The sequence below is a fragment of the Tenrec ecaudatus genome, chromosome 14 (genome assembly GCF_050624435.1).
Source record: "Tenrec ecaudatus isolate mTenEca1 chromosome 14, mTenEca1.hap1, whole genome shotgun sequence".
NCBI lineage: Eukaryota > Metazoa > Chordata > Mammalia > Afrosoricida > Tenrecidae > Tenrec > Tenrec ecaudatus.
The window spans coordinates 32,058,355-32,083,022 of record NC_134543.1 but is presented as its reverse complement, the minus strand read 5'-3'; the positions used below and the strand labels follow the sequence as shown (position 1 = coordinate 32,083,022).

The following is a 24,668-nucleotide window of genomic DNA, read 5'->3' as shown; positions in this document are numbered from 1 at the left end:
ACCCGCACTGCCTTACCACTGTGGGCCCATACTGCCAGCCCGCGCCAGCCGAAAGGGGCCAGTTCAGAAGTTCCTACCAGAGGAACACATGCTGAAAGGAGGTGGGCGTCCACAGGGAGGTCCCCTAGCAGCCTGTGGCCCATTAAGACTTGCACTCAGGTCTCCCAACTTGTTGGCCAGCAGTCTGTGACTGCAAGCACATCACCTTGGGTCACAGATTGGCAAACTTTAGAGATGGAAGAGCCAATCCCCCCACCACAATTCTTTGTAAGTATTCAGGAGCCATAAAGAATGTTTTCACAAACAGATGAAATCACCAGTTTCTGAATACTACCTTTTAAATTGTTTTCCAATTTCACTTCAGGGCCACATGTACATATGAAAGAGCTGTGGTCTGCAGATCCCTGTCCTAGCCATTCGTGCTGAGGGCTGGGTGTTCATACTGAGCCTCTCGGACTCCGAGAGGGGCCCAGAGCCAGAGGTCAGAAGTCTGGGCCCTGATCCTGCCTCTGCCCAGAGCAGTGTGTCCGCTTCTCTCTCCTCGGTTCGCCCATCCGCTAAGTGAGAATGGTGACATCTAAGTCTGTTGGACCCCCTTGGGCCTGGAAGTTCTAGTTGGCTCACAGAGCCCAGCACTACAGTTTCCAGGGGGCATAACAATGGTTGAAATGCCATAGCGGATGATCGTGTGTATGAGTGTTAGTCCCCAGTAGTCTAAGTAAAGGTTCCGCCAGATTTACGGGCCCATTTGAAGTGGGGACCGGCCGTGGGGTTCAGGCAGCCTCTGACAGGTTTATTTATTTATTTAGATGATGTGCATTGTTTTTGGCTAAATGAATTGCCCATGTTTGTTTCCTGTGGAACTATTTCACAGGACACCCTCTCAGCCTAGGCCCAGCATTGCCATTGTGCTTGACTGGCCCCCTGGCTTCTTTGGAAAGTTTGGGCCAAGACCCAGCCTTCCATAAAAATCTGTGGGCTGTGACCGTAGCCCTCAGCTCTTTGCTGTATTGTCCCAGGTTCACGGGTCTAGCTTTGTAGGGAAGGGGTGGGACAGAACAGTGTGGATCATGGTTTCTGTTGTTGTTTTGTTTAAGACATGGTGTTTGCTGCTGGAGAGACAATTCGCTATTCTCAACCATGAAGCCCCCTAGAATGGGCGTAGGCTTGTCACCCTAGTGGCTATGTGGTTTTAGGCAAGGGCCTTGGTTTCCTCATCTGTGCAATGGGGGGCGGGGAGGTGATGCTTCTTCTGTCTCCCCCACTGAGGATCTCAGAGCAATCAGATGGGCTAATATCCTGGAATCTTCTTGAGTGTCTGTTGCTATTGTTATTGTTGGTTGTCATGGAGTTGGCGCCAACTCATGGTGATCGTATGTAACCCGAAGGAAATAGTCCCCAGTCCTATGCCATCTTCATGTGCCCTCAAAGAGCTGAATTGACACCGGCTGCAACCATGGGTTCACGCATAGGACCAATAGTGGTGAGGATGGCGCAGGACCGGGCAGTGTTTTGTTCTGTGTGCACTGGCTCGCACTGGTGGAAACCCACTCAGTAGCACCGGACAGCAACATGCCTTCTTCAGAATCATGGGTAGGCTCGGGTCCTCTGTGACGATTATGCCCATTCATCTCCTCCCACATGTTCATTGCCCCTCCTCTTTACTCTTCCACACACGATGTCCTTTTGTAGCCGGGGTCCATTTAAAGTGAAACGCAGAGTTCTCCCAAAAAGGCTTTTGTTCTTGGAAGAGGTTCTCAGGTTGGCAGTGCGGGTCACACAGGGCGGAACCGAATTCAGAGGTCTTGGGTGTCTTTCTGGGAACACCAGAAGACAAGGGGAAGGCATCAAAGGCTTTGAGCGGGGAAACAACTTCACGTTGTCAGAGTTAGTAACGGGCGAGTCTGGTGGTGGTGGGCAGAGCGGCTGGAGGGGGGAAGAGAGATTGAACTTCAAGAGTTGGTCCTAAAGCTTTGCTGTGGCTCTCGGGTGAGAAAATTAAATTACAGGAAGCAAAGGGAGCCGAGGGGTTTCTCTGGGGGCATTTTGGCTCTTTCTTGAGCCTCTGTGGGCTCGAGAAGGGAGCAGCCTCAATCAGGCGCCTCGGTGGCTGTTTGGCATCAATTTAAGAAGCGTCAGCATATGCGGAGATGTTCCAAGGCTGTGTCCCTAGGCTGTCCCATGGTTCATTCATCTGTTTCAGAAACATGCGCTCTCCTGTTCATGTTGGGACACCCTTTGAAGTTCTGTGCTCAGGGGGACAGAGAAGGAGCCTGCATTCTTTAGAAACAAAGCAAAATGGGCCAAAGGAAACATTTCCTTGAGATGGGATTGGATTGGAAAACTACCCATCAATGGATTGACAGATGAATTGAGGAAACCAAACCTGCCCTTTGGCTTTGGTTCTGCAGGTACCTACCTCGACTTCCTCACGCTGTCCAAGCCCCCTTGCTTTCCTGACCCACCGCGCCTGTGGAGACTCCCCACTTTGCTCTGTCCCCGAGTGGCTGAGCCTGCCTGCGTCTCTGTATTTGAAACGTCCTTCGTTGGAGCATGACTCCGAACTTTTTTATCCTGCCCAGGTCTCCACAACACTAACACACTGCTTGGCACACAGTTGAGTTGTTTGGGTGTTTTATTTCCAGGAAAGCTCGCTTCAGAATTATACCACTCTTAAAGCAAAGTCCATCATGAAAAACAATGGCGAACTTATCCCTTGACTTTGAAGGAGGCCCGGTGATGCAGTGGGTTAAACATGGGGCTGCAAAACCCCAAGAGCAGCCATCCGAACCCACCAGCTGCTCCACAGGAGAAAGACGAGGCTTGTTGCTGTCTAAGAACGCGCAGCCTTGGAAACTGCCCCACGGAGGCACTGTGAGTCAGGATCAACTGTGGGGCAATGAGTCTGGGGATTGTTTGCTTTTCTTCAACTTTGAAGCATCTCGCAAGAATCCTTGAAGAGCGTGTGGTACTCCATAAATACTGGTTAAGTTAACTTTCTACAACATCCCAGTTCAGCACAACACGGAGTACCCTGTAAATGCCAGGCATGCTGGGCCCTGAGACCAAAGAGGTGCTGAGAAGGGTCCCCTGTCTTTAAGCAGCCCTCCGTCTAAGTCATGGAAGTTCTGCTTGGCCATCATCGATGTAATGAATGATCAAAGAGCAACTTCAAGGCCAGTAGGAGGCCAGGACAACGAAAGAACTGAGAAATACACCATCAGTGCTATGCCCACCTAGACAAAAAGGAGAAGCCGCTTGCCGTACGTTTCTGATGTTGAGACCTAAACTTCGATGTTCAAATGCTGCTTGGTAAGGCAGACACGTGGTGCTTCTAACACTTGCCTGGTTAAAAGCCAGCGTCCAGTCAAGTCCGAGTTTGTGTTTGCCCCAGAGTCTTCGTCGGTGGACGTCTCCTAAGGAAGATTGTTCACCTTTGTTCCAAGAGTAGAGATGGTGGCATTGTTTGCCAGTGTCACAAGACTGCACCCATTTCCTGGCATGAATTCTCAAGTGGAGGGCATTTCCTGGCAGACTCCCATTCCGGACATATTTTAAGATAGAATGCCACCGACTGCCTGCGCCAGGAGTTACTCACTTTATTCTGTGGGTGGTTTTATTTTAGGGGGATGAACGGCAGAGGGAGGGATGCATTTCGAGAAGAACAAATCAGTTGTTTATAATCTGCTTCCATTTATTGCCAGGCAGACTAGTAATTCCTGGAGAGAAGACATCAGACATTTACCTTCCAGATGGTCTCTGTACATATCTGTGTACGCTCTGACCGGGTATTTGTTTTGTACCAAGCCCCGGGACATTGAAGAGGAAAAGAAAATCTTTTCCTCAGTTTCCCTGGCAATTCCAAACACACCGCCATCAAGTCAATTCCAACCCATTGCAAGCCCTCTAGGACAGAGCAAACTGCCCCTGTGGGTTTCAGGGCTGTCGGTCTCCATCACACTGGAGCAGAAAGCCTCGCCTTTCTCCTGCAAAGAGGACGGTGGTTTCAAACTGCTGACCTTCTATAACATGTAATCCACTAGGCCGCCAGGGCCATCTGGCAAGTCTTTCTGCGGAGCTACGCTTTCCCTAAGAGCAGGGATTGAACATCATCAAAACACTCTGCCCTCCTGGAGAGTGGATATTAAGCATGTATTTGCAGATGAATGGTGTGGTAAAGACAAATGATTATTCTTATACCCTCTGATGACATTGTGCGTTCCTCATCCCCCCACATAAGATACGGAATCGAAATCGGGCTTCTCGTTTAAAACACGCATGGCCCTAAGAGGATCATCCAAAGCTACCTCCTTGAAGAGTGGGGCGCTACAACCTCCCATAAGTGGGTGTCCCTCTTGCTGTGGTCTGCCCATGGCTGTCATGTCTGTTTTTCATGTGGATGCTAGGCTGTGATCCATTTCCCATCCTTACCCCCACAGAGTGGCCCCTCATTCCTGCCTCAGGATCTAAATGGAAAGTTTCTAGCTGCCCACTCCTCAAGCCTGAGGACGCCTGGTTGAGGAGACAGTGAAACCCATGACAGCCCAGTCTTGAAGGGACAGCCTTATTTCCCTTGTCCCCAAGAGAGGACAGGCCGTGACCTCACCCCTCTCAGATGCTTCGTTTTCATGGAAAAATAGGTGGGTTTTCCTTCTCAGCTAGTTCTGTGCCTTAAATGAGTTCTTTCTGTGTGAATCCTTTCATGGGTCTCCCCGTCTTTGTAAGACCCTTAAAAGGTAAACATTGGTGGCTGCCTAGTGGTTATGCCTTGGCCTGCTAACCATAAGGTCAGTAGTTTGAAAGGTCAGTAGTTCGATACTGCTAGCTGCTGCACAGGAGAAGGAGGGTTTCTACTCCCGTTAGGAGTCAGAGTCTGAGAACCCCCCGGGGCAGTTCAACCCTGTCCTCTCGGGTCCTGCAAGTCAGCTTCACGCCAATGACACGGAGTGTGGTTTTTCGGGGTTTTTTTTAAAGGTAAGAATGTGGGATCTTTGGGGTGATGGTCTTCAGTAGAGATTTGCTGCCTATGACTTTCCAAGAGTTTCCATCAGAGCCCTCGGAGCTTTTCCAGATGGAGACGCTGGTTCTAAAAGGGCATGCACCTACAGCTTCTTTTACATATGGAAGGTGAGCGCTAGCTGGCCTGTCTGTTGGGTAAGACGTGGGAGCCGACGCCACCTCCAGCGACTTGGTCCTGGTCCCGGCTGACAGCGGTGCAAGTGAATGGCTCCCCAAAGCAGGCGCCCAGAACACAGGACAAATGGTGAGAAGTGGCGATGTGAGCAATGGGAAAGCTCCCAGCCTTCCTGCTGACTATGAACTGGGGGGGGGGGGGGTGTCTCCTGGAGCCTTCGCCTGAGCTCCAGCGGCCTGAACTCCTCTTGGAATCGCAACCAAAGCTCAACAGAAAGCGGCCTTCCACAGTGGACAGAGCCCGAGCCCAGCTCTGGCTTCAAACCCGGGGTCTGACCTGACCTTGGGCCGGCTGCCTCGACTTTCGAGAGTTTCGATTGGTGCCAGGGTGCAAGAGCGAGGCTGCTAACCCAGAAGTCAGCGGCTGGGTCCCACCAGCGGCCCCCAGGGAGAAAGACGGGGCAGCCTGCTTCTGTGAAGCCTTGCTCTGCTGTTCTGCTCTGCGCTGGAGGTCGCGATAAATCAAAATCAGCTTGACCATAGCGAGTCTGGTCTGGGGGAGTGTGTCTGTCTCTGAAACCCACCGGGCAGTTCTGCTCTGCCCAGTAGAGTCTCTGTGGGTCGGCATCGACTCAATGGTAGTGGGTATGGGGCATGTTACTCTCCCCTGCAAAATGGGGTTTCGGCCGATGCGCTGATTTAGAGCAAGCCGCACCAACGATTCAGCCAGCCCAGCTGTTCTCTGCCCTGCAGTCTCTGCTTCCCAGGGTTCCATGGCACCCAGCCTCCAGTCCCCATGTCCAGCTGTTCTCCAGGAAGCTGGGGACGGCGGACAGAAATGAGACACTTACGCCTACAAAATGACAAGGCAGGGACCCTGTCAATCACCATCCCGGGCCTGGCAGCTGTGCCTGGCTCCAGCTCAGTGCTTCCCTCTCCAAGAGGATGCTCTGAAGCCGGAAAGCGAGGCCGGGGCTGTTTTCGGAGCTTGCTGCCAAGGGGAGGACAGGGGACATGCTTCTTCCACAGCAGTTCAGTGGCTCTGGCAGCCGATGGCCCAGGCATTTTCTGGTCCCCTCCCCCCGCAGTGCGTGTGAGGGTCACTGTGTGTTGTCTGCAACAACAACATGAAAGGAGATTTCCGAGGGAGGATGCTCTCGCAGCATCAAAACACTGATTTAGAGCAAGTGTGGGTTTGAGATGGCTGCCCTGCTAGCTCCCTCCAGCTCCCCGAGGCATGTCTCCGCCCTGATGGGTGCCAGTCGTGTGTGCCCCCGCCCCCTACCTCAGCCTCCCAGGCCAGCAGCAGGCCGCCTCTGCAGGGCCAGGGCCTCAGAGGGGGGGGGGGTCTCATTGGGTGAACATCCCTGTCCTGTATCAGTCAGCCCCTGCAGGGATGTGGCTCCCTTCCACTGCTGAGAAGAGTGGCAAAGATATCCGGGGTGATTGAGGGCCCTGCGTCTCCATCTCTCCATCTCTCAGGAAGGCGGACATGAATTCAGGCGGTTCTACATGTTCATAGTCAACTCAGCCATCGCCTGTCAGAAAAGAGGGCGGGGGGATCTTTCTTCCCACTATGCTTTGGGACCCCTGACCCCCACCCCAGATTCTGGACATGCCTTTCCCCTTCAGACTGGCCCTCTCCAGAACAAGGACCACCCCACAGCACCCCTCATCCCTCAGGAGGGAGTAGAAAGCCTCCTTCTCCTGCGCAGCGGCTACCGGTTTCGAACTACTGACCTTATGGTTAGCAGGCTAAAGCATAACCATGAGGCAGCGGCAAGCAGTGACCCTGCATCCTCTCTTAATTCTCCCTCCCAGAAAGCCCTCGGCGCTCCCTTCACCCACCCTGCACTGGCCGTCTTTACGCTTCCTGCACAGCGCTGGCATGGAGGGCAGAGCTTGCTTTCCAAAGTGGGCCCACTGAAGCCTCCATCATGCTGTCAGGGAAGGAGAAGGAAGTTGGGGTGAACCCTGCTTCCATGGCTAGAGGAAATCTGCCATCTGGGGGCCTACGGTATGGATCCCTGGGTGACACAGTGAATGGTTTCAGTGCTCAGACACCTGGGCATGGCAGCCTGATGTCAGCTTCTGACAGGTCGCAGGTGTGAAAACCCCATGGAGCACTTTTGACTCCTCCCACCCACGGGATGACCATGGATCAGAATCACTTTGGCAGCAACAAATGACCACAGGAGAGGGGTTTGCGTTTGTCAGAAGGATGGTCAAATACCAGCCAGCCAGTGGGCAGGGTAAGACAACCATGTACAGCCCACTTGCCAGTAGATATTTGGACAGGTAAGCCTTGTACTACTAACCACAAGGTCTCAGGTTCAAACCCACCAGCCCCTCAATGGGAGAACGAAGAGGCTGTCCTAAAGATTGACAGTCTTGGAAACCCAATGGAGCATGCCCAGGGGGCATCGCTGGCTTGGTTCTTGCTTCGGGGCCAGCCATGTGACACCGGAAGCCAAGGCTGCCATCTTTATACACCAATCACAGGCTCACCTCACTCGTTGCAGACCACACAACCCCCGTGCCCGGGGTTGAAGTGTTGAACTGATCTGGTTCACGTGTTGATGTTTTTTGCATGGCTTTCAGTTCTGAGTCCCCTGCTCAATGGCTTGAATGTTCCGTCATTGTCTTGACCACTCTTGACAGGGAGGTTTGGTTCCCGGCAGCCAACCATTGAGTTCATGAGCAGCCGAAAACCATCTTCTCCAATGTAGAGAGAACCCCTCTTTGCTGCCCCCAAAACAGCCCCCTCCAGGCTGACAGGCCCCGGCCCAGGAGGTGTGTGTGTCTGCCACTCAGACGGCGTAGACCAATACACTGATGCACCTTCCATCCGCCACTCACCAGCTCAAGCCCCTGGAATCTTCCGCCGACAGACTCTGTAGGCATTCAGCGGCTGTGTGTCTCTCCCTCGTGTGAGATGTGTCTGACTTGGGCACTCAGGGGTCCCTGAAGCGGGGGCAGTGCATGCCCACCTCGCCGTCCAGCAGCCCAGTGCCACAGGGAGCCTGCCTGTGGTGGGACCAGCCTGTGCTTGGGTGTAAACGGGCCGGGCCAAGGATACAGCTTTAGTTGTTTATGTTCCAGTTAAAAGTTATTTCCAAACTCTATCCATGACTTCTTGCCTGTGGCTGACACACAAAGTATATGAGTGTACAAATGATCCAAGTGACTATTTCCAGACTACTGGAGGCCTTGAAACATCGCGGATCCTGCTCGCGTGATGTGTGTCGCTGCCGCCGAGTTGAGGGTAGGACGCCCCGGTGCTGCGGGCTTCTGAGACGAACGTTTCCGAGTCGTAGAAAGCCTCGTCTTTCTCCTGCGCAGAGCCTGGGACTTTCAAACTGCAGACCTTGCAGTTAGTGACGCCCCTCCTAACCACTGGGCCACCAGGGCTCCTTAAAGGTGTGTGATTTGCATGGGCACACAGGGACCCAAATAGTCCTCTAACCCTCGTCAACACCCCCTGGAGCGTGGCCCACCACGGTCCCCTACTCGTCAGTCTCTGTCCCTGGATGGTGCTTGCTAGAGTTGACCACACTGGGCTTCTGAGAAACGCATTTCTCGCTGCCTACTCAGATCTTCTGACCTTTGTGAACACCATTTCCTTCATAGACCACCATTCCCTAGCCTGGAAGATTAGGTGATTGCCATGGCACCCCTTCACAACACCCTGTACTTGAGCTTCTTTTCCTTAGAGCCCTCAGCTCAAGTTAACCACGTACATCATTGTGTCCGTCTAGCCGAACAGAATCAGAAGGCTAGACAGCCGGGGCTTGCTCGGGTTTGTCCAGGCTGTAAACTCAGGGCCTGGCACCTCATCTGGCTCGACACACAGTTGCTGACTCTCGCCACGAGTGACTGTCAGCAGACACTTTCTCCTGCTCCTTTTGCAGCAGCCAAGGTCTTCCCAGCGGCGGGCTGGGCTTTTCCTGCCTGTGCTGAGTCTACAGGCAGGCGTTGGCTGTATCAGCAGTGAGATTCATTCCCAGCGTCCAACAGACTGGGCTCAGAGGAGTTCCCTTGCCCAGCTTAGAACAGCAACATAGTACGTTGTCACCTCTAGCTGGAGACTTAGATTCCTCCAGGACAGTGGTTCTCAACCTTCCTCAGGCCGCGACCCTTTCACACAGCTCCTCATGTGGTGGTGAGCCCCAACCATAACATTATGTTCATTGCAACTTCATCACTGTCATTTTGCTACTGTTATGAATCGAGTGACCCCTGTGAAAGGGTTGCTAGACACCCCCCACCAAAGGGGTCAAGACCCCCAGGTTGAGAACCGCTGCTCTAGGAAGTGGAGAAGAAAGGCGGGGACCCTTTGTTTCAGCTTGGAGTTTGGAAAAGGTCCAGGAATCAGTGAGAGCCATCTCCAGGGGACTCAGGAGCCACATGGCCCTGTCGGACAGACAGAAGTGCTGCCTGAGACCAGAAGGAGATAGTGCATCATTGTGACTCTGGATTCCCATTTGTACCTAAGAGCTAAACGTTAGAACCATCTAAAGAGACGACACGTGAGAGCAGAGATCCGTGGTGGCCTCAGCTTGGGCTCTAAGGCTGTCACGAGACAAAGCCACAGGGTTCACAGCATGGATGTGCTGAGAGCTGAGACTAGTCCCCACCCCGCTGCCTTGTGGAGAGCCGGAACTCAGTCAAAGTCAAACCATAAGCTAAGTGCAAGTGTAGAGGCTGCAAACTTGCTCAACGGTTCAGTCAAAGAGCATACCTAATGGAACCAAGGAGGTGTTGGCCTGGAAGTTCGTTTCCAAGGCCCAAAGGCCTGGGTGAGGAAGGAGGAATTTCCTTGCCCCTCTTTCAGGACAGTCATGTAGTACTGTCCCTCCATAGCTGCTGTCACCAGTATAGTCAACTTACGTTGTCCCGTTCTAGAGGCTGTCCATCTATAAATGAGAAAAGACCCTGCTCCCACTCCCAAGGAACTTAAACCAGAGTGGATATACTGCTGTCCCGAGTTTTCCCATCAGCACTCCGACATACTCACACTCCCTCCATTACATCGCAAAACCGCTGAACTATCCAACCATTGCAGACCCAAGCCACTGTTTGATTTCTCTTGATTCCATTCAGTGGGCCCTTTCCCATGAGTGGGACGTTCACTTGTTTTTGTACCTACGGGGCCATCTCAGGAAGACTGAAGCTGATCCCTAAACAGGTCTGCTGGGGGTCCAGCTGAAGCAGGCTGGAGGAGGATCCACATTGGGCCAACATGCTTCATCCTTTCTGGTTTGGTTTGGGAGGAACAGAGCCTTGTCATTATGCCAGCTTCCTCTAGGCCATAAGAGCAATCCAGCCCAGTGGCTCTAAACTCTGGCCTCCCATGGCAGGCAACCTCTGCCTGCTACTTCTAAGTCCTCCTGGGGAAGCATGCCCAAGGACGAGGTGGACCTTTCGTGGCCAGCCCTGCCTCTCAGCTGAGCATTCTCTCCCTGGCGGCCAGCTCTGCATCCCCCTGAGTTCAGATGTCATGTGTGGCTTGATGGTTTGCAGAATGAGCGTGCTGCTGCTTCTTCCAGTCCAGCCTCTAACCATCACCTCACCCTTTATAGCAGCATTTCCCAAAGTGGGTGACACAACCCCCTAGGGGCCCTGGTATGACCCCGGGGAGGCTACAAAAGCAGATACCTACACTTTATCCTGGATAGGGGGCATGGTGGTAACGTGGGTTATGATTTCAGCTGCAAGCCACAGAGTTAGCAGTTCATAACCACCAGCTTCTCTGAGGGAAAACGATGAGGCTTTCTACCCCACAAAGATGTACAGCTTCAGAAACCCACAAGAGCGGTTCTACCCTGTCCTGGAGGGTTGCTGTGAGTTGGCATCGACTCAAGGGCAGGGAGTTTGGTTTTCTGGTGCTATGGGCTAGAACACAAACAGGTGTCATTGCTAAGGGGGCGCTGAGTCTCTTTATTATTCTTATTGAAAGGAAGCTGAAGACCACATAAGTTTGAGAACCTGTGTGTTACAGGGAAGGCCAACCTGCCCTCCTAGCAGATCCTCCTTTGGGACAGCCAAGATTTCAGATGCGGCTGAACTGGATCCCATTGCAGCCACCAAGGCCTCTCTTTAATGCATGAAACTTTGTTCTGCCTTTGATGGGGATAGAGGTGGTACAATGGTTAAAGCACTCAGCTGCTAACCCAAAAGTCGGTGGTTCGATATACCTGCTTCTCCATGGGAGAAAGATGGTGGCGGTCTGCTTCTATAAATATTTACAGCCTTGGGGCAGTTCCTTCAGGGCCCATCTTCTGGGGTCACTGTGAGTTAGAATCAATTCAAAGGCGATGGATTTGGTTGTGTGTGTGTGTGTGTGTGTGTGTGTGTGTGTGTGTGTGTGTGTGTGTGTGTGTGTGTCTTTTTCACGATGCAGAGGGCTCTATCAGAAACAGACCACGAGCCCATAGGAATTAGCTGGAAGTCAAGAGTGAGATTTACTGCCAAGGCCAGAAGGCAAATGCCTCCAGGAACCCAGAAGCAGGGCTGGCACAATGCCACAGCATCTGCCCCTCCTGGATAGAAGCCTCGGGCCTGGAATATGTGCCCATGTGCCCCGGGAACTGGTTGCCAAGGGTACCCCTCCCAGAAGAAATGATGACCCTCATGCACAGACTGACGCCAAACATCAAAATCTCTGGGTTTGTTTTGTTCTCAAAGAATGTTTTTATTTGGAAGTCACAATAGAGTCAAACAGAGGTGTAAAGATTATTCTCAGTTGGCTAGAGAAACAAATTCATAGACATTCATATGAGTGTAAGAGAGAGTTTTATATCAAAGAGTAATTGTATATTAAGAAAAAATCCCAGAACCATAAGTCTGATATTAGCCCATATGTCCCATACCAGTCTATAAATTCCTCTCCAGACTCGTGCAATGATGCAGAATGCAGGACGATCAGAGACTAGTGGGTGGGAAGTCTGCGGATCCAGAGGAGCACTCTGGCCACCCTCCTTCCGGCGCAGACTGGTCTGTCCTTCAGCAGTGCAGGGTGCTTTCAGTAATCTCCAACACCGCCTTTCAAACGCATCAGCTCTGCCTCGGTCTTCCTTTACTCGGTGTCCAGCTTCCGTTTCACATGCACGTGAGCCCATTGAAAACCACGGCTTGGGTCAGGTGCGCCTTAGTCCCCAAAGCAACATCTTTGATTTTCAGCACACACGTAGGTGCTTGGTCCTATGCAAATTTTTCACAGGTGTAGGATGTATTGAGATACACCCCCGCTCCATCACCTCAAGGATCCTTCCTGGTGCCTTTTATAACCATACTCATTTCCCTCTTCCCTCTCCTCTATCTCTGGCCTGTGTCCTCTGTTCCTATAATTTCCCATTTCAAGAATGTTATATCAGTGGAACCGTGGACCATGGGACCTTTCAAGACAAGTTCTTTTCACTTGTTTACTATATTGGTAGTCCATTACATCTTGGTCATGTGGTTTTAATAATTAGGATAAACTGCACCCCAAACTAACACTAGGGCCTTTAGGATGGGATCATCAAGGATCTTCTATTCTAAGAGAGAAAATACCTTTTGTCTGACATTTCTGACCAGATGGAGTGCATGTTGTCCAGGCACGTGCTCACATGCCTGAGTCTCTTGTTCTCCCTAACACGGTGGTTCTCCACCTGCCTCATGCCGCGACCCTTTAATACAGTTCCTCGTGTGGTGGTGACCCCCCAACCATAACATTATTTTCATTGCTACTTCATCGCTGTCATTTTGCTACTGTGATGCATCGGGCGACCCCTGTGAAAGGGTCGTTCAACCCCCAAAGGGGTCGCGACCCACGGGTTGAGAACCGCTGCTCAAACACCATTGGTTGGTTGGGTTGTAATGTCCTTCGATGTTGATTGACAGGCCTGGCTGTGTCTCCCACCCACTTCCTTCCCCAGGAGCATATCTACAAACTAATGAAGAGTGACAGCTATGCCCGCTTCCTCCGGTCCAACGCCTACCAGGACTTGCTGCTGGCCAAGAAGAAGGTATCTTTGGGGAGGGCCGGCTTGCCTCTCTCGCACTGTGGACTCTTGCCTGATGCTTGCTGCTGGTGCCCAATGGGGATGTCCTTCCTGGGGTTTAATTTATTCTCTTCTCTCTTCTTTCCCGTCTGCATCCTTTCCTACTCCAACTGAAAACAACTAGGATGATTTCCTCCCCAGCCCCCTAAGGTCCAATCTCCACGCCCCCAGTGTCTCTATCTACGGACAGGGCAGGGGATGGCGGGGATGGTCTTATACTAAGGCCTCAGAGGTTCAGCAATGACACCCAGAACATCCCTTGAGAGCCCCAGAGCCCTTCCGTTCAGAGGCCCCCGCCCTATAGACTTTCTCCCCCTGACCACCCAGGGATGATTGCAAGGCATGGTCTGAGGCAGCCTCCTCACTGGACAGAAAGTCTGACAAGTTTTGAGGCATTCCTGAGCCACCTTTGGGATGATTTCCCGTTTGACAGCCTCCTTCCTCTGCCAGTTGAGAGGCCTTACCTTGGTAACCAAGAAGCCACTGGATCCCAGCACCTTCTTTCTCCTCCGCTTGGGTCCAGTGACCCACCTACCCCCACCCCCACCATGCAGGTGGAAAGGAGTGATTGGGCAGGGATGAACTCAGCCGGAATTCTGGGAGGAGGGAAGGGCAAGGTGGGAAGGGGAGGGAGGTCTGGGAGAAGGAAGGCAAGAGAGAGGACTGGGGATTCCAGTAAGCTTTCCAGCCTCTGCTCCGTCCCACCTGGGTCTGAGGCCCGTGTGTGGCCAAGCGTGGCTCTCGTGACACCCATTCCACTACTCGGTGCTGTGCCACTTACGAGCCACGCAGCCCCTCCTTCTTTCTTCCCAGTGACCCTCCCCCAGCTCTGAAACGTGTGGTTGTCTATCAGCACACTGTCTGTCTGGGCTGCCCCTCTCGGCGATGAGCCCTCCTCTCTGTGTACTGTCGACCTCGTGTGCCCGGCTCCTGTCTGCTCAGCTGGTTGGTACCATGTCGCTGCAGGGTCTAGAAGAGCATGTCTGTCTGGCTCTCTGGCCCTCAGGTAGTCCTGAGAAGAGCCTTCATCATCAGGAAGAGAGGAAGGGCTCTCCTTGGGGATGCTCGGGCTGTCCGAAGTCCAGCTCTCTACCTCCAGTGTAGGAGCGAATGTGGTGGGAAGAGCGTGACATCTGGCCTCCTACCAGCTCGCTTGCTGAAGGCTGTTGGTGCAGGGTCTCTGAGAGAGGGGAATGACTCCTGACCAACAACTCCGGTGCCCCCGCCCCCTCTTTTTTAAGAACGCTTACACGGGCCTGAGGTGTCTCCATCCCAGATCTCCTAAGTGTCCCGGGTTGCCAGTGGACTCCAGAGACCTGAACTGAGCACAGTCGGAGGGGGACACATGGGCCTGTCTGCTCATCTAGAACAGGGACAGCCGCAGGCCACTCAATCCCTGGGGCTTTGAGCATGGATGGGAAGAAACCACTCCACAGCAAGGGAGTGGGGCAAAGGGATCAGTGCTGGCGAGTTCTGTGTGGCGGAGGCAACCTTTGGAGAGAGCCAGTGAGTAATGAGGAAGGCGCCCATTCCCTTCCTGGGAAGCGTTGGACAGTTCCTTCGCTCTTCCTCCCAGCCTGTGGGTGAAGGGCTGTCCTGGCGGCAGGAAGCCCTTGTCCTTTCAGGAGAGGGAGCTACCCTGTTCCAAAGACAGTGACGTGTGTATTTTCTCCTTCTGTGCCTCCCTGAGAGTCTCTAGGTGTGGACCCGATTTGTGTCTCGGCAATTCCAGGTAGGCCTAGCGTTATCTTCTTTCTGATGGGCTGACCACGGGGTGTAAACGTCCAGGGCATAGCAGGCAGGTGGTGCGAACTGGCATCATTTTTCTGCTAAGAGAGGCCCCTGGCTGGTCTGGAGAGCAAGCCTACTGACTGTCTGCTCCTAATTCACCCCCTTGTTTTCATCCCAGCACAGAAAAAAGGTCCTAAAGAAGCAGGTTCTCAAGGGCAGATGAGCTGGGCTTTGAGAACGACTCCGGGGCTGACGAAGAGGGAGTGAGGATGGGTCGCAACATAGCTCATAGCTCGAAGGAAACTGTGCCAAGAATGAGAACCCCGGGAGAGTGAGGCCAACTGCTGCCCTCTGTCAGCAGCAGCAGCAGCTCGGTCACCAGGGGGCCAGAAGGAGAGGCACAGAATGCCTGCTAGCTCCTGATTTGCGCCAAGTGGGTTGCTGCCTGGTCTGTCCACTGCCAGCCTCACGTGGGGGCTTGGCCTGGCCCCCGGGGCCTAGCGTGTGTCCTTCAGCTCCCTCGTGCAAGGAGAAAAACTGCCCAGCTCTGTGGTGGCGTGCCGTGCGGGTTGTGCTTTCCTCTCGCATCCCCGAATCTGTCTCCGGCAGCCGGCTGGGCGGACAGGGCCAGTGCTGCCAAGGACGCCCAGGACTTCATCCGCACAGACAGATGGCTGCCTTGTGCCTGCCCCCTCCACTCTCAGCAAATCCTGCAGACCCACACGCACCTGGCTGCTTCTCCAGGGCCTTCCTTTCCATGATTGGCTGCTGGGTTGGTGTATGTGTGTGTGTGTGTACATGTGCCTGTGTGTGTGTATGTTTTCCTGTGGGTGTGAGTACTCTGTGGATTTCCCAGTCCCACCCAGGTTCGGGACCCAGGAACAGGGCTCTAGTGCAAACCAGCAGGTGTTTGGTTTATAGTTCCTATTTACCCGAAATCCTTGCAAGTAGGAAGCTTGGGGGCAGGTTTCAGCACACCCCATTTCCTCTCCTCCTTTTGTAGAGAGGAGCTAGGGCTCTGCCTCCTTTTGACCCTGTCCCGGTCATCTTGACTGAGAGTCCCTTGGGGGGGGGGCTTGGCTAGTCACCTGAGCATCCTACAGTCCCTTGTGAGTAAGCCTTGGGAAGTTCTCACCTGCCTTGGTACAGGGGGAGTCTTTTACATCCAGATTGTTCTTTGGGGTCACAGAAGATCCTTGGCCATTGAGAAGGACGTGGGCACCGAATGAGGGCATAAAGATCTCAGAAAGAATTCGGCAACATTTCTGGCTGCTTCTGGGCAGGAAAATCTCAGAAAGAATATAAGACCTTTCTCAGACCTCACAGATCCGTGTCTGACTTCACTTCCCTCAAGGCCCTACCTGAAATCCCAGCAGGATACCCCCAACTCTGCACCAGCCCTCAGGCCTAGTCTGTTCTGTGTCACCTGCAAGTTCACCTTGAGTCACCTGCAGCCCCCTACACCTGAGCAAGGCCGGCTATTGGATACAGAGAGCAAACCTTAGCTGTGGCCCTGTTGGCAGCCATGGGGGAGCCTTCCTCAACCCCTGAGGGAGAGGCAGAGTCCCGGGAGAAGCAAACCACCTTGCCCCCTCTCCATCCCACGAGGCATTCTCTCTTCCGACTCCTCCACTGACGCTCGCACTCAGCACTGGCTGCTTCTCTCTCTCCGTTTTCCGCCCCGTTTTGCTTTTCTTTTAATTCTTTAGCTGCGGCTGTTGCTGCTGTTTGGAAACCACATCTAAAGCTGAAGACTATTTTTTGTTTGTTTTGTTTTGTTTCTCCCCCCCCCTGTATTTTTCTCCCTACCATTTTTTTTTGTTTGTCTCCCTCCCCTCCCTCCCACCCTGTCCCCACCCCCTAAAGCCAGAAAGTGAGCAAGGTCGTAGAACTTCCCTAGAAAAGTTCACTCGCAGTGTGGTAAGTTCAGTTGGTTTTATTCCCTCGACGTTTCTTTTGGTTTTCGTTTTTGCTTCTGGTTCTTTTCTGTTCCTGTTTCCTTTGGGGTGGGCGGGAGTCTGGTGCTTCCCCGCCCCCACCCCCAACCTTCGACACCCCTTTCCTCCTTTTGCGAGTGTCTGCAGCTTCTCCCTAGGGATGGAGGTGCAGGAGACCTCGGTCCCCCTGCAGAAGGTGCACGCCCGGCCTCCCAGCCGCAGGCCTGGGAAGCCTTTGATCTTCTGGGGCGCCTGGGAGGAGAGACCCCCTGCGACGGGGTGGCGGGGCCTGCACATCTTCTGCGGTAGCCCAGGGAGGAGGTCCTGTGACTCTTCCATTAACTCGATTGGCTCCGAACCATAGCTCATCTCAAACAAACTAAGACCAAAATCCAAATTTCCCCCTGTGAGCTCTGGCAGTCACGCTGGTGGGGGTGGCAGCTGGTGTCTTGGGGTGCGCGGCTTCGCTGAGTGCAGCAAACCTCCAGGCTGCATGGACCCTGGCGTATTGTGTTGGCAGCCCCTGCATGAGTGCCTAAATCCCCTACAGCCAGCCTCCTTCTCATAGTGTGGCAGGGGCAGGGGTGCAGGGAGGTGGAGGGAGGGGGTGAGGACACCACCAGGGCCAGGTGCTTGCAAGTACTTCAGGTGTTGACTCTGGTAGATGGCGTGCAAAGGGGCTACAGGCAGCCTGCCCCTGTCAGAAGGCACCTTGCCTGCATGTAACCTGACTTAGCGGTGGAGACCACCACCCCAGTAGTGAGAAACGCCCCAGACAAGACGAGAGCACCAGAGGACCAGGTCTTCCAGGTGGCACACTGGTGGAGATGCTAAACCTTGGGCTACACCGACCGGCTGTTCTGTCCAAGATTCGAGCGCAAGGCTGGCTTGGTGCACAGGCAGTACTTCCTATCGCTCATCCACTGACCCCTCAGAAGCATTAGCCTCAACCCCAAAGGAACCAACATGGCAGCTGGGGAGCGGGGATCTCACGCCTGGAACTGGTGGCATTTCCCTTCCATCACCAACACCCCTCCCCCCATTGAAGAGGAAGGTCCTTGAACACCTGATGAGTGTAATGAGTAGCCTTACCTGACCTAGGTAAGGCTAGATTGAGAGCAACCCAGCCACTGAGCTGTCCTAACTAGATTCCTTTCAACTGCCTCTCACCTTCGCTGCAGTGTGCTTGATGTAACCCCCCAACAGCAGCAGTAGGTGGCAATGAAATGCAGGTGCTCATACCTTCTTGGCTCAGGCCTCCCTCCTCCGTGGCCTTTGCTCAGGAGAAATTGGAACATACAGCATGCGAGGCCTGCTGGTTCCCTGCCTCTTCGTGACAAGTGTGCCGTGGCCAGGTGGCTCCGCCGACGGGGAGGGTGCCTCAGACCATCAGAGACAAGGCCTGTGGGACCACCTGCAATAGAGAGTGGTAGGGGCCCCCACCCTCCGCATCCCTTTTCAGGCCTAGTTGTTGGGAGTGAAGCTTTTGTAGGCATGTTGTGGATAAGCCCAGAGTGCACCATGTAGGCCCCTTGCACTTGGGTGCCACTTAGAAGGAGATAGAGCCCGCATATCCTCATGGAGGCTCTTCAGGCTGCCCAAGTGGACCGGCAGTTTGAGGGAGAAATCAGGTACTCAGCCAAGACGTCCAAACCGTTTCAGGCTGCTTTTCAGGGGAAGCCAAATGACCTCAGTGAGCCCTGTGAGGGCCATCCTTGGATGCCCCTTCATCCCAGAAGTTGTGTAGGATCAGTGGGTCCCAGGCTCTGTTAGCAAAGCATTCGGAACAAGGAAGTACCAGGCCTCTTCGAAAAGTCTGACGTGCTCACCAGGGACACTTGCAGAGGTGTTTCAGGGCAGGCCGAAGGAGAAACGTTTCCCAACCTCCGGAGATGCTTTTTGTCTACGTGATCCCTCGTGGTGCTGTGAGTTAACATTGGGCTGCTAACCGCGAGGCTGATGGTTCAAACTCACCAGCCACTCTGCAGGAGAAAGATGAGGCTGCCTGCGCCTGTCAAGATTGATAGACTTAAAAACCCGAAGGAGCAGCTCTGCTCTATTCTATAGGGTTGTTATGAGTCGGAATTGACTCTGGCAGTAGGTTTGGGTATATGATAAAAATACACACACACACATTGCCAAATTGCTTGTTGTTCTTTTCTGAATCAAACCAAAGACCAAACTCACTGCCATCAAGTCAATGCTGACTCATAGTGACCACCCACCCTGTGGATTTCTGAGCCTGTAACTGTTTATGGGAGTAGAAAGCCCAGTCTTTCTCCCTTGGAGCTGCTGGTGGTTTTGAACTGCCAACTATATGGCTTGCAACCCAGTGCATAATCACTACCCAGGAGGCTCTAATGAGGGATACCTATGGGGTTTTCTGGCTCTAGTGGTGAAATCAGATTCATCCTCCTTGTGTTGATAGGTAACACTACATCCCCACAACATGTGGCTAAATTTGGGGACATGGCCCAGGGCTATAGAACAGTGACAATTCTCAGATCACTCAAGACTGAGACCCAAGGATTTGGGCTGGAGAGCTCAGCGTTCTAGTACAACGGAATTAACCCAAGCAACCAATGTGCGTTACAACTCTAGTCATTCTCTGGGTATGATGTACATTAGGTGCTTGATTTTTCTAAAAGACCGTTCGACTTGAAGGTTTCGTACAGCAAACTATAAAACGGAGAGAAGGGCTTGCTGATAGCATCCCCACGTGGTTGGGAAAAGTTTGTAGGCAGATCACCTGTGTCATGGAACTGCTAGTGGGCAAATGAAAGCTTGGGCTAAGTAGTACATGAACCAAGGATGTGAGGTCTGCTGCCACTTAGGACTAATTGGTCCTGAGAATTGCTCAACCAGGTGATTGGTTAGCTCAGTCCCAGAGCCTTGTCAAGGGTAAATTTGAATTCACAACGTCCCCAAACAGCCTGGTGACCTTTCTTTCTTTGGTACAATTTGGAGAAAACAAGCTTTTCTTCCCAAGTATCCCGGGGTATCCTGAACTGGGGAGACTGCCCGTTGAAGGCCACAGTGCCTCTCTTGGCACGAGCTCCTAGGGACGATGTCACCGGGTTCCCAAGAGCTGCTGGGGCCGGGCTGGTTTAGATGCAGGAGGGGGCTCTTGTGCTCCACAGAAGCAGTGCGGTGTGAGCTTCGCCATCCAGTGGGGGTTTCCAGCCCCGCAGTTTCATTCTCCATCCTTCAAACCTGAACATGCAAAGCAGACGTGTGGAGAGGCTGTCAGCCGAATGGAAGCCCCAGAGCCTGTGTGAAGCCCCACTTAGTTCATAGAGAAGGCCCAGGGACAGACCCACACCTGGCTGAGAGTCTGTGGCAGGATCTCCCCCAGCTCATCCCCCCCTCCCCACTTACCCTCATCGACTCTGACACATGCCCCCCGCCACTTGTCCGAGCAGCACTGTGACCCACAGGACTGTCACAAGCTGATTTTGCAGAAGTTGGTCACCAGGTTGTTCATGTCAGAAGATGCCTGTGGATAGACTGGAACGTTGTTCCAACCTTCTGGTTCGCAGCCAAGCACAGGAACCATTTACTGACACCACCCCAGGGGCTCCCAAGGAGCCCTGAAGGCACCTTTTACCAAACAGGAAACCGGACACCCTCAAGCCAAGTGCAGGCTGGGTTTCAGCCTCTGCTTGCCCCTCCACCCAGTGCTCTTGTGCAGTGAACTGCGTACACGGCTGCACATGACAGCCCTGGTGTGGAAGGGTTAGAAGGAGCTGTGAGACATAGCAGCCTCTCAACAGGACCTAGTCTGTTTTCTCCCTCATCCTGCTGGGACAGGAGGCTGTGTTCTCCCTCAGCTGCCTTCTCGGAGGCTATAAAATCGCAAGCTTGGCACCAGTCCTCATGAACTGACTTCCCCGGCACTTGCTGTCTCCTCTTCAGCGGCTTTGTGGGTGGGGGTGGGGGAGCCCAGCCGTGACCTGACTCAGGGAGGGGAGACGCTGCTGTAGCTTAAGACCACTTCCTGCTGCGCAGCCAGACCAGCGTTGCTGTGTCTGCTGTCCTTCTAGCTTTGTGGTTGACAGGTGACAATAGGGATCTGGTGGAGACGGGGGCTGCTCTCTTGGGTGGGTGGGTGTTAGTGGCCAGCTCTCAAGCATCTGAGTGTGAGTGGGTAGAACGGGTCCTTTGGATGTTTCTGGGTTGTGTCCTCCTGCCCCCTGTCTCCTCCAGTTGAGATTAGTTCCGGCGTCTTCCAGCCATCGGTTTCACCGGTTGTCCTGATTGGCTTTTAGAATTTCTTTCTCCTTTGTCCTGGGTGGGCTGGGTGAAAACCCACAGAGCAAGCCAGTCCTCGCTCAATAGTCTACACACATCCTGTCTCGTGACACTAGCTGCCATCCCTCAATTCAGCATATCCCCTCCCGCCACCTCCCTGGGCCCTATACCCACCTGCACCTGTCCCTCCCGCCTGCCCCTTCCAGTCCTCCCAGCTCCATGCTTGGGCAAATAAATCCTGCCCCTTGGTCCTGCATGGCCACCGGCTCCAGGAAGCACAAGTGTCCCCATTCACTCTATAGGCTTTTCCACTGCTTGCCCCAAAGGTATTCCCCAAAGGTGGTTTAGCCCCAGGCCTGAAGGGTGTCCAAGGGCCATCGTCTCAGGGGTTCCACGAGACCCCACCAGACCACTGAGCCTGGCCTTCTCTGTGCCTCCGAGCCTTGTCCTACATCTTTTCCCCCACTCTGTGCAGGACCCTCCACCATGACGCTGGGCAGAGCACTGGGTAGCTGGCGCGGTCAGTCCCCTAGGCCCCGGGCAGTGGAGGCTGTGGTTCACAGCCTCCTGACAGCCATCCGTCCTTCTGACCGGTTGTCTCCTGAGCCTTTGGCCATCTCCACTCTTCATTGCTCCAGAAGGTGGCTCTCAGGTGGCCCTGTGCAACCCCACAAGACCCCAGCTACTGCTCATCAAAGTAGAATATTGTCCCTATGGACTATGTCATGCCAAATGACCTCGATAGCCCCTGACACCAGGGTTTCAATTCCCCTAGGCCGAATGACTCACTGCCCCCAGGTGTCTGGTTAGGTCCACCTTACCAGCTCCACCTGCTTCACCATACACACGGATCTATTTGCAGCCCAGGCACATATGCAGGTAGGACTATCCCTCTGCCAAACCTGGTGGTATCCACGAGCATCTCCATGTAGTCCTGCCCATTTGGCTGTAATCTTAATGGAAGCAGATCCCCAGGCCTTTTCTCCGGGGGAACATCAACTTGTAGGGGAGCAGCTTCAGGGCAAACCCACTGTGCTACGAGGTCCTCTGCTCTTTCCTGCAGCTTCCACAAGGGCTGAGGGCCCCACCAGGGCTGACTGCAGGTGCCTGGGAGGAGGGACTGGCCTAGGGGATGCAAAGTAGAGCCAAGCCATTCCCAGGAGCACAATCCCTTTAGGGATGGCGACACTGCCCTCTGGGTGAAGCTCCAGCTGGAGAAAGGCGCCTGCCCCTTTCCGTTTAGTTCCATAGAGGACTCGGGGCACAGTGATGGTGCCCCCAAGTCAGGAGAAACAGCTGTCCAGATGGATGCTGGTATCGGCCTCCTGGGGTGCCTTGCTCAGCAACTCAGTTGAAGTCTCATTGCTCTCTGGAGAGATTCGCCAGAGGCTGCCATGGGCTACAAAGCTGGGAAATGGGGTCCTGGGCCGACACAAGCCCTGGAGGCCTCGGAGAAGAAGGGGTGAGGCATCCATCCATCTCCCAGGAGACCCTCTCCCTTTAGCTTTGTCAAGGTGCTCCTCGGAATTGAAGCCGCAAAGGGCCGGAAGCCAAGAGAGTGGGGCTTGGGGCCGGTGGCATCCCTGCAGCAGGCTTTTCCTGCCCTGCCTGCCAAGGAATGCGGCCTGGAAGTCAGATGGAGACCAGGGAGCTCTCTGAGCCAGCTGTCACCCTCCTCCCTCCCTCCCTTTCCTTCCTCCCAGGCCAAAAGCCAAGGAAACGCTAATGAGAGCTGGGAAGCCGCCCCCCTTCCAGGCAGTGCTGCAGGGAGAAGCCCCCAGCCAGGGCCCAGATGCTGAACTGCAAGAGGAAGACTAAGGCTACCCGCAAGGCCGTAGACAGTCACCGCCCTCACCAGCCCACCCAGCATTAGCCTCGCCTTTGGGGAAGGTCACTTCCCTCTTCCTTGGCTCTTTATGGGGAGCAGTCATTTCCCCCAAAGGGAAGAGCCTAGAATAGCTAGACTCAGCAAAGTCCCCCAGGATGAAAGAAACCTGTTTTCTGGACCTCCAGCAAAGGCCATTCTGCTACACATCTTTACACAGGATCAGCTCTCATGGCCAACAGGCCCTGGCCCCCTTGGGGACCAATGAGTCCTAGAACTCTGGGTCAGCTTCTCACCTGTCAGAGTCCTGAGAGCCAGCCTAGAAAATGTCACTAGTAGTATTTGGTGGTGGTAGTGAGGGGGAGGGGAAGGGGAAGTAGTAAATTCAGTGGGTCAAATCCACTCCTGCTCCAAGGCTATCCGCTCCCATACAGATTTGCAGCTCAGAAACCCCATATACACTCACTCTGGATCAGAAACAACTGGCTGGCAGCAGGTGGGGCTAACTTAAAGGTTAGTGGTTCAAACTCGCCCGCAGTGCCACAGAAGTTAGGCCTGGCAATCGGCATTGCCAAGATGACAGCCAAGAAACCCCAGGGGCAGTTCGGCTCAGTCCTACATGGGGCTGCCATGGGTGGTAGCTCACAGGAACAAAGACTTAACAAGGCCACAGGGAACCACAGCCTCAGAGCCCTCCAAGCCCCCTTGGCCTCACTCATGCCCTGAGACCCGAGGGAGCCAGGGGTTCCCACAGAACAGGGTAAGCAAGGTAAGCAATCCTCGCCCTTCAGAGAGAACGCCGTGCCAAGAGGGGGGCAGGACGTTAGACCAGTTGGGCAGAGGGTCTTCAGGCTGCCTGCCAGCTCCATCCATTGGTGGGGGGTGGGCAGAGCTAGCAGCCCCTGGGCAGCGGAGGGAATGAACCACGAGCATCTGGAACCTCAGCATCACTTTCTAGGTCCCTGGGAGGGTGAGTAGAGCCAGCACATATCTGTTGCAGTTCGAAACCACCAGCTGCTCCAGGGGAGAAAGATGAGGCTTTTTATTCCCGTAAAGATTTCATCTTGGAAGCCCTCCGGGGACATTCTGCCCTGTCCTGTAGTATCGCTAGGCATCCTCACCTTGACTCCATGGCAATGAGGTGGTTCGGTTCGGTTCGGTTTGTTTTTTTATGCTAACGGGTTACAGACATGACCGTGAGGTTCCCTGTGGCAGGCGGGGCAGTCTTTTTGAAATTCTAGGGGAAGGAGAAAATCATATTTATTGGAAAAGATCAGAGGTTGTCAATGTTGAGACACTTGGTCCTACCTCCCATTTCTCCTCTTGCCAGGAGGAGCCCCCAACCCCCGCACCCAGGCCCCCAAACTGCATTCTATCCTCTTGCTGCAGGTCCCACTTCAACCTGTCTGCCCAAAGCAGCCCTCCCCCTGGGTGCCCGCTTAAAGTGGTTCCGTGGTTCCGCCTTGGACACAGGCTGTGGGCAGCTGCGGCCCCACGCAGCCCCTCTGCTGCCGCCCAGACCCCGGGGGGGTGGGGGGGAGCTGCGGTGTGAGACTCAGGCAGCCACAGCTGTGTGTTTTGAAGGCACGGATTCTGACCCAGGCCGTGTCTCCCGCCACTCTCCCAGCGAGGGACGCTGGGGCACACTGAACCGGATGCTTGAACAAGAATCTATTCCGGAAGGTGACCTGCAGCGCTTTGCGGGAGCCCAGACCTCCTCCCCACCCACACGCAGAAGAGCGGAGC

The 24,668-nt window shown here is 54.0% G+C and overlaps 1 protein-coding gene across 6 annotated transcripts in view; it reads left to right on the top strand.

The window, feature by feature from the left end:
- Positions 1-24,668, top strand: part of RGS6 (regulator of G protein signaling 6) — a 201,815-nt gene that overhangs the window by 160,404 nt on the left and 16,743 nt on the right. For 4 of the 6 annotated variants that reach the window (XM_075530604.1, XM_075530607.1, XM_075530606.1 and 1 more), the window contains 2 exons: positions 13,053-13,142; positions 16,776-16,829. In XM_075530604.1, the coding sequence (XP_075386719.1) occupies positions 13,053-13,142; positions 16,776-16,829 (144 nt within the window). Of the gene's footprint in view, positions 1-13,052; positions 13,143-16,775; positions 16,830-24,668 lie in introns of those variants that run through there. The other 2 variants (XM_075530609.1, XM_075530608.1) reach the window with 1 other exon arrangement.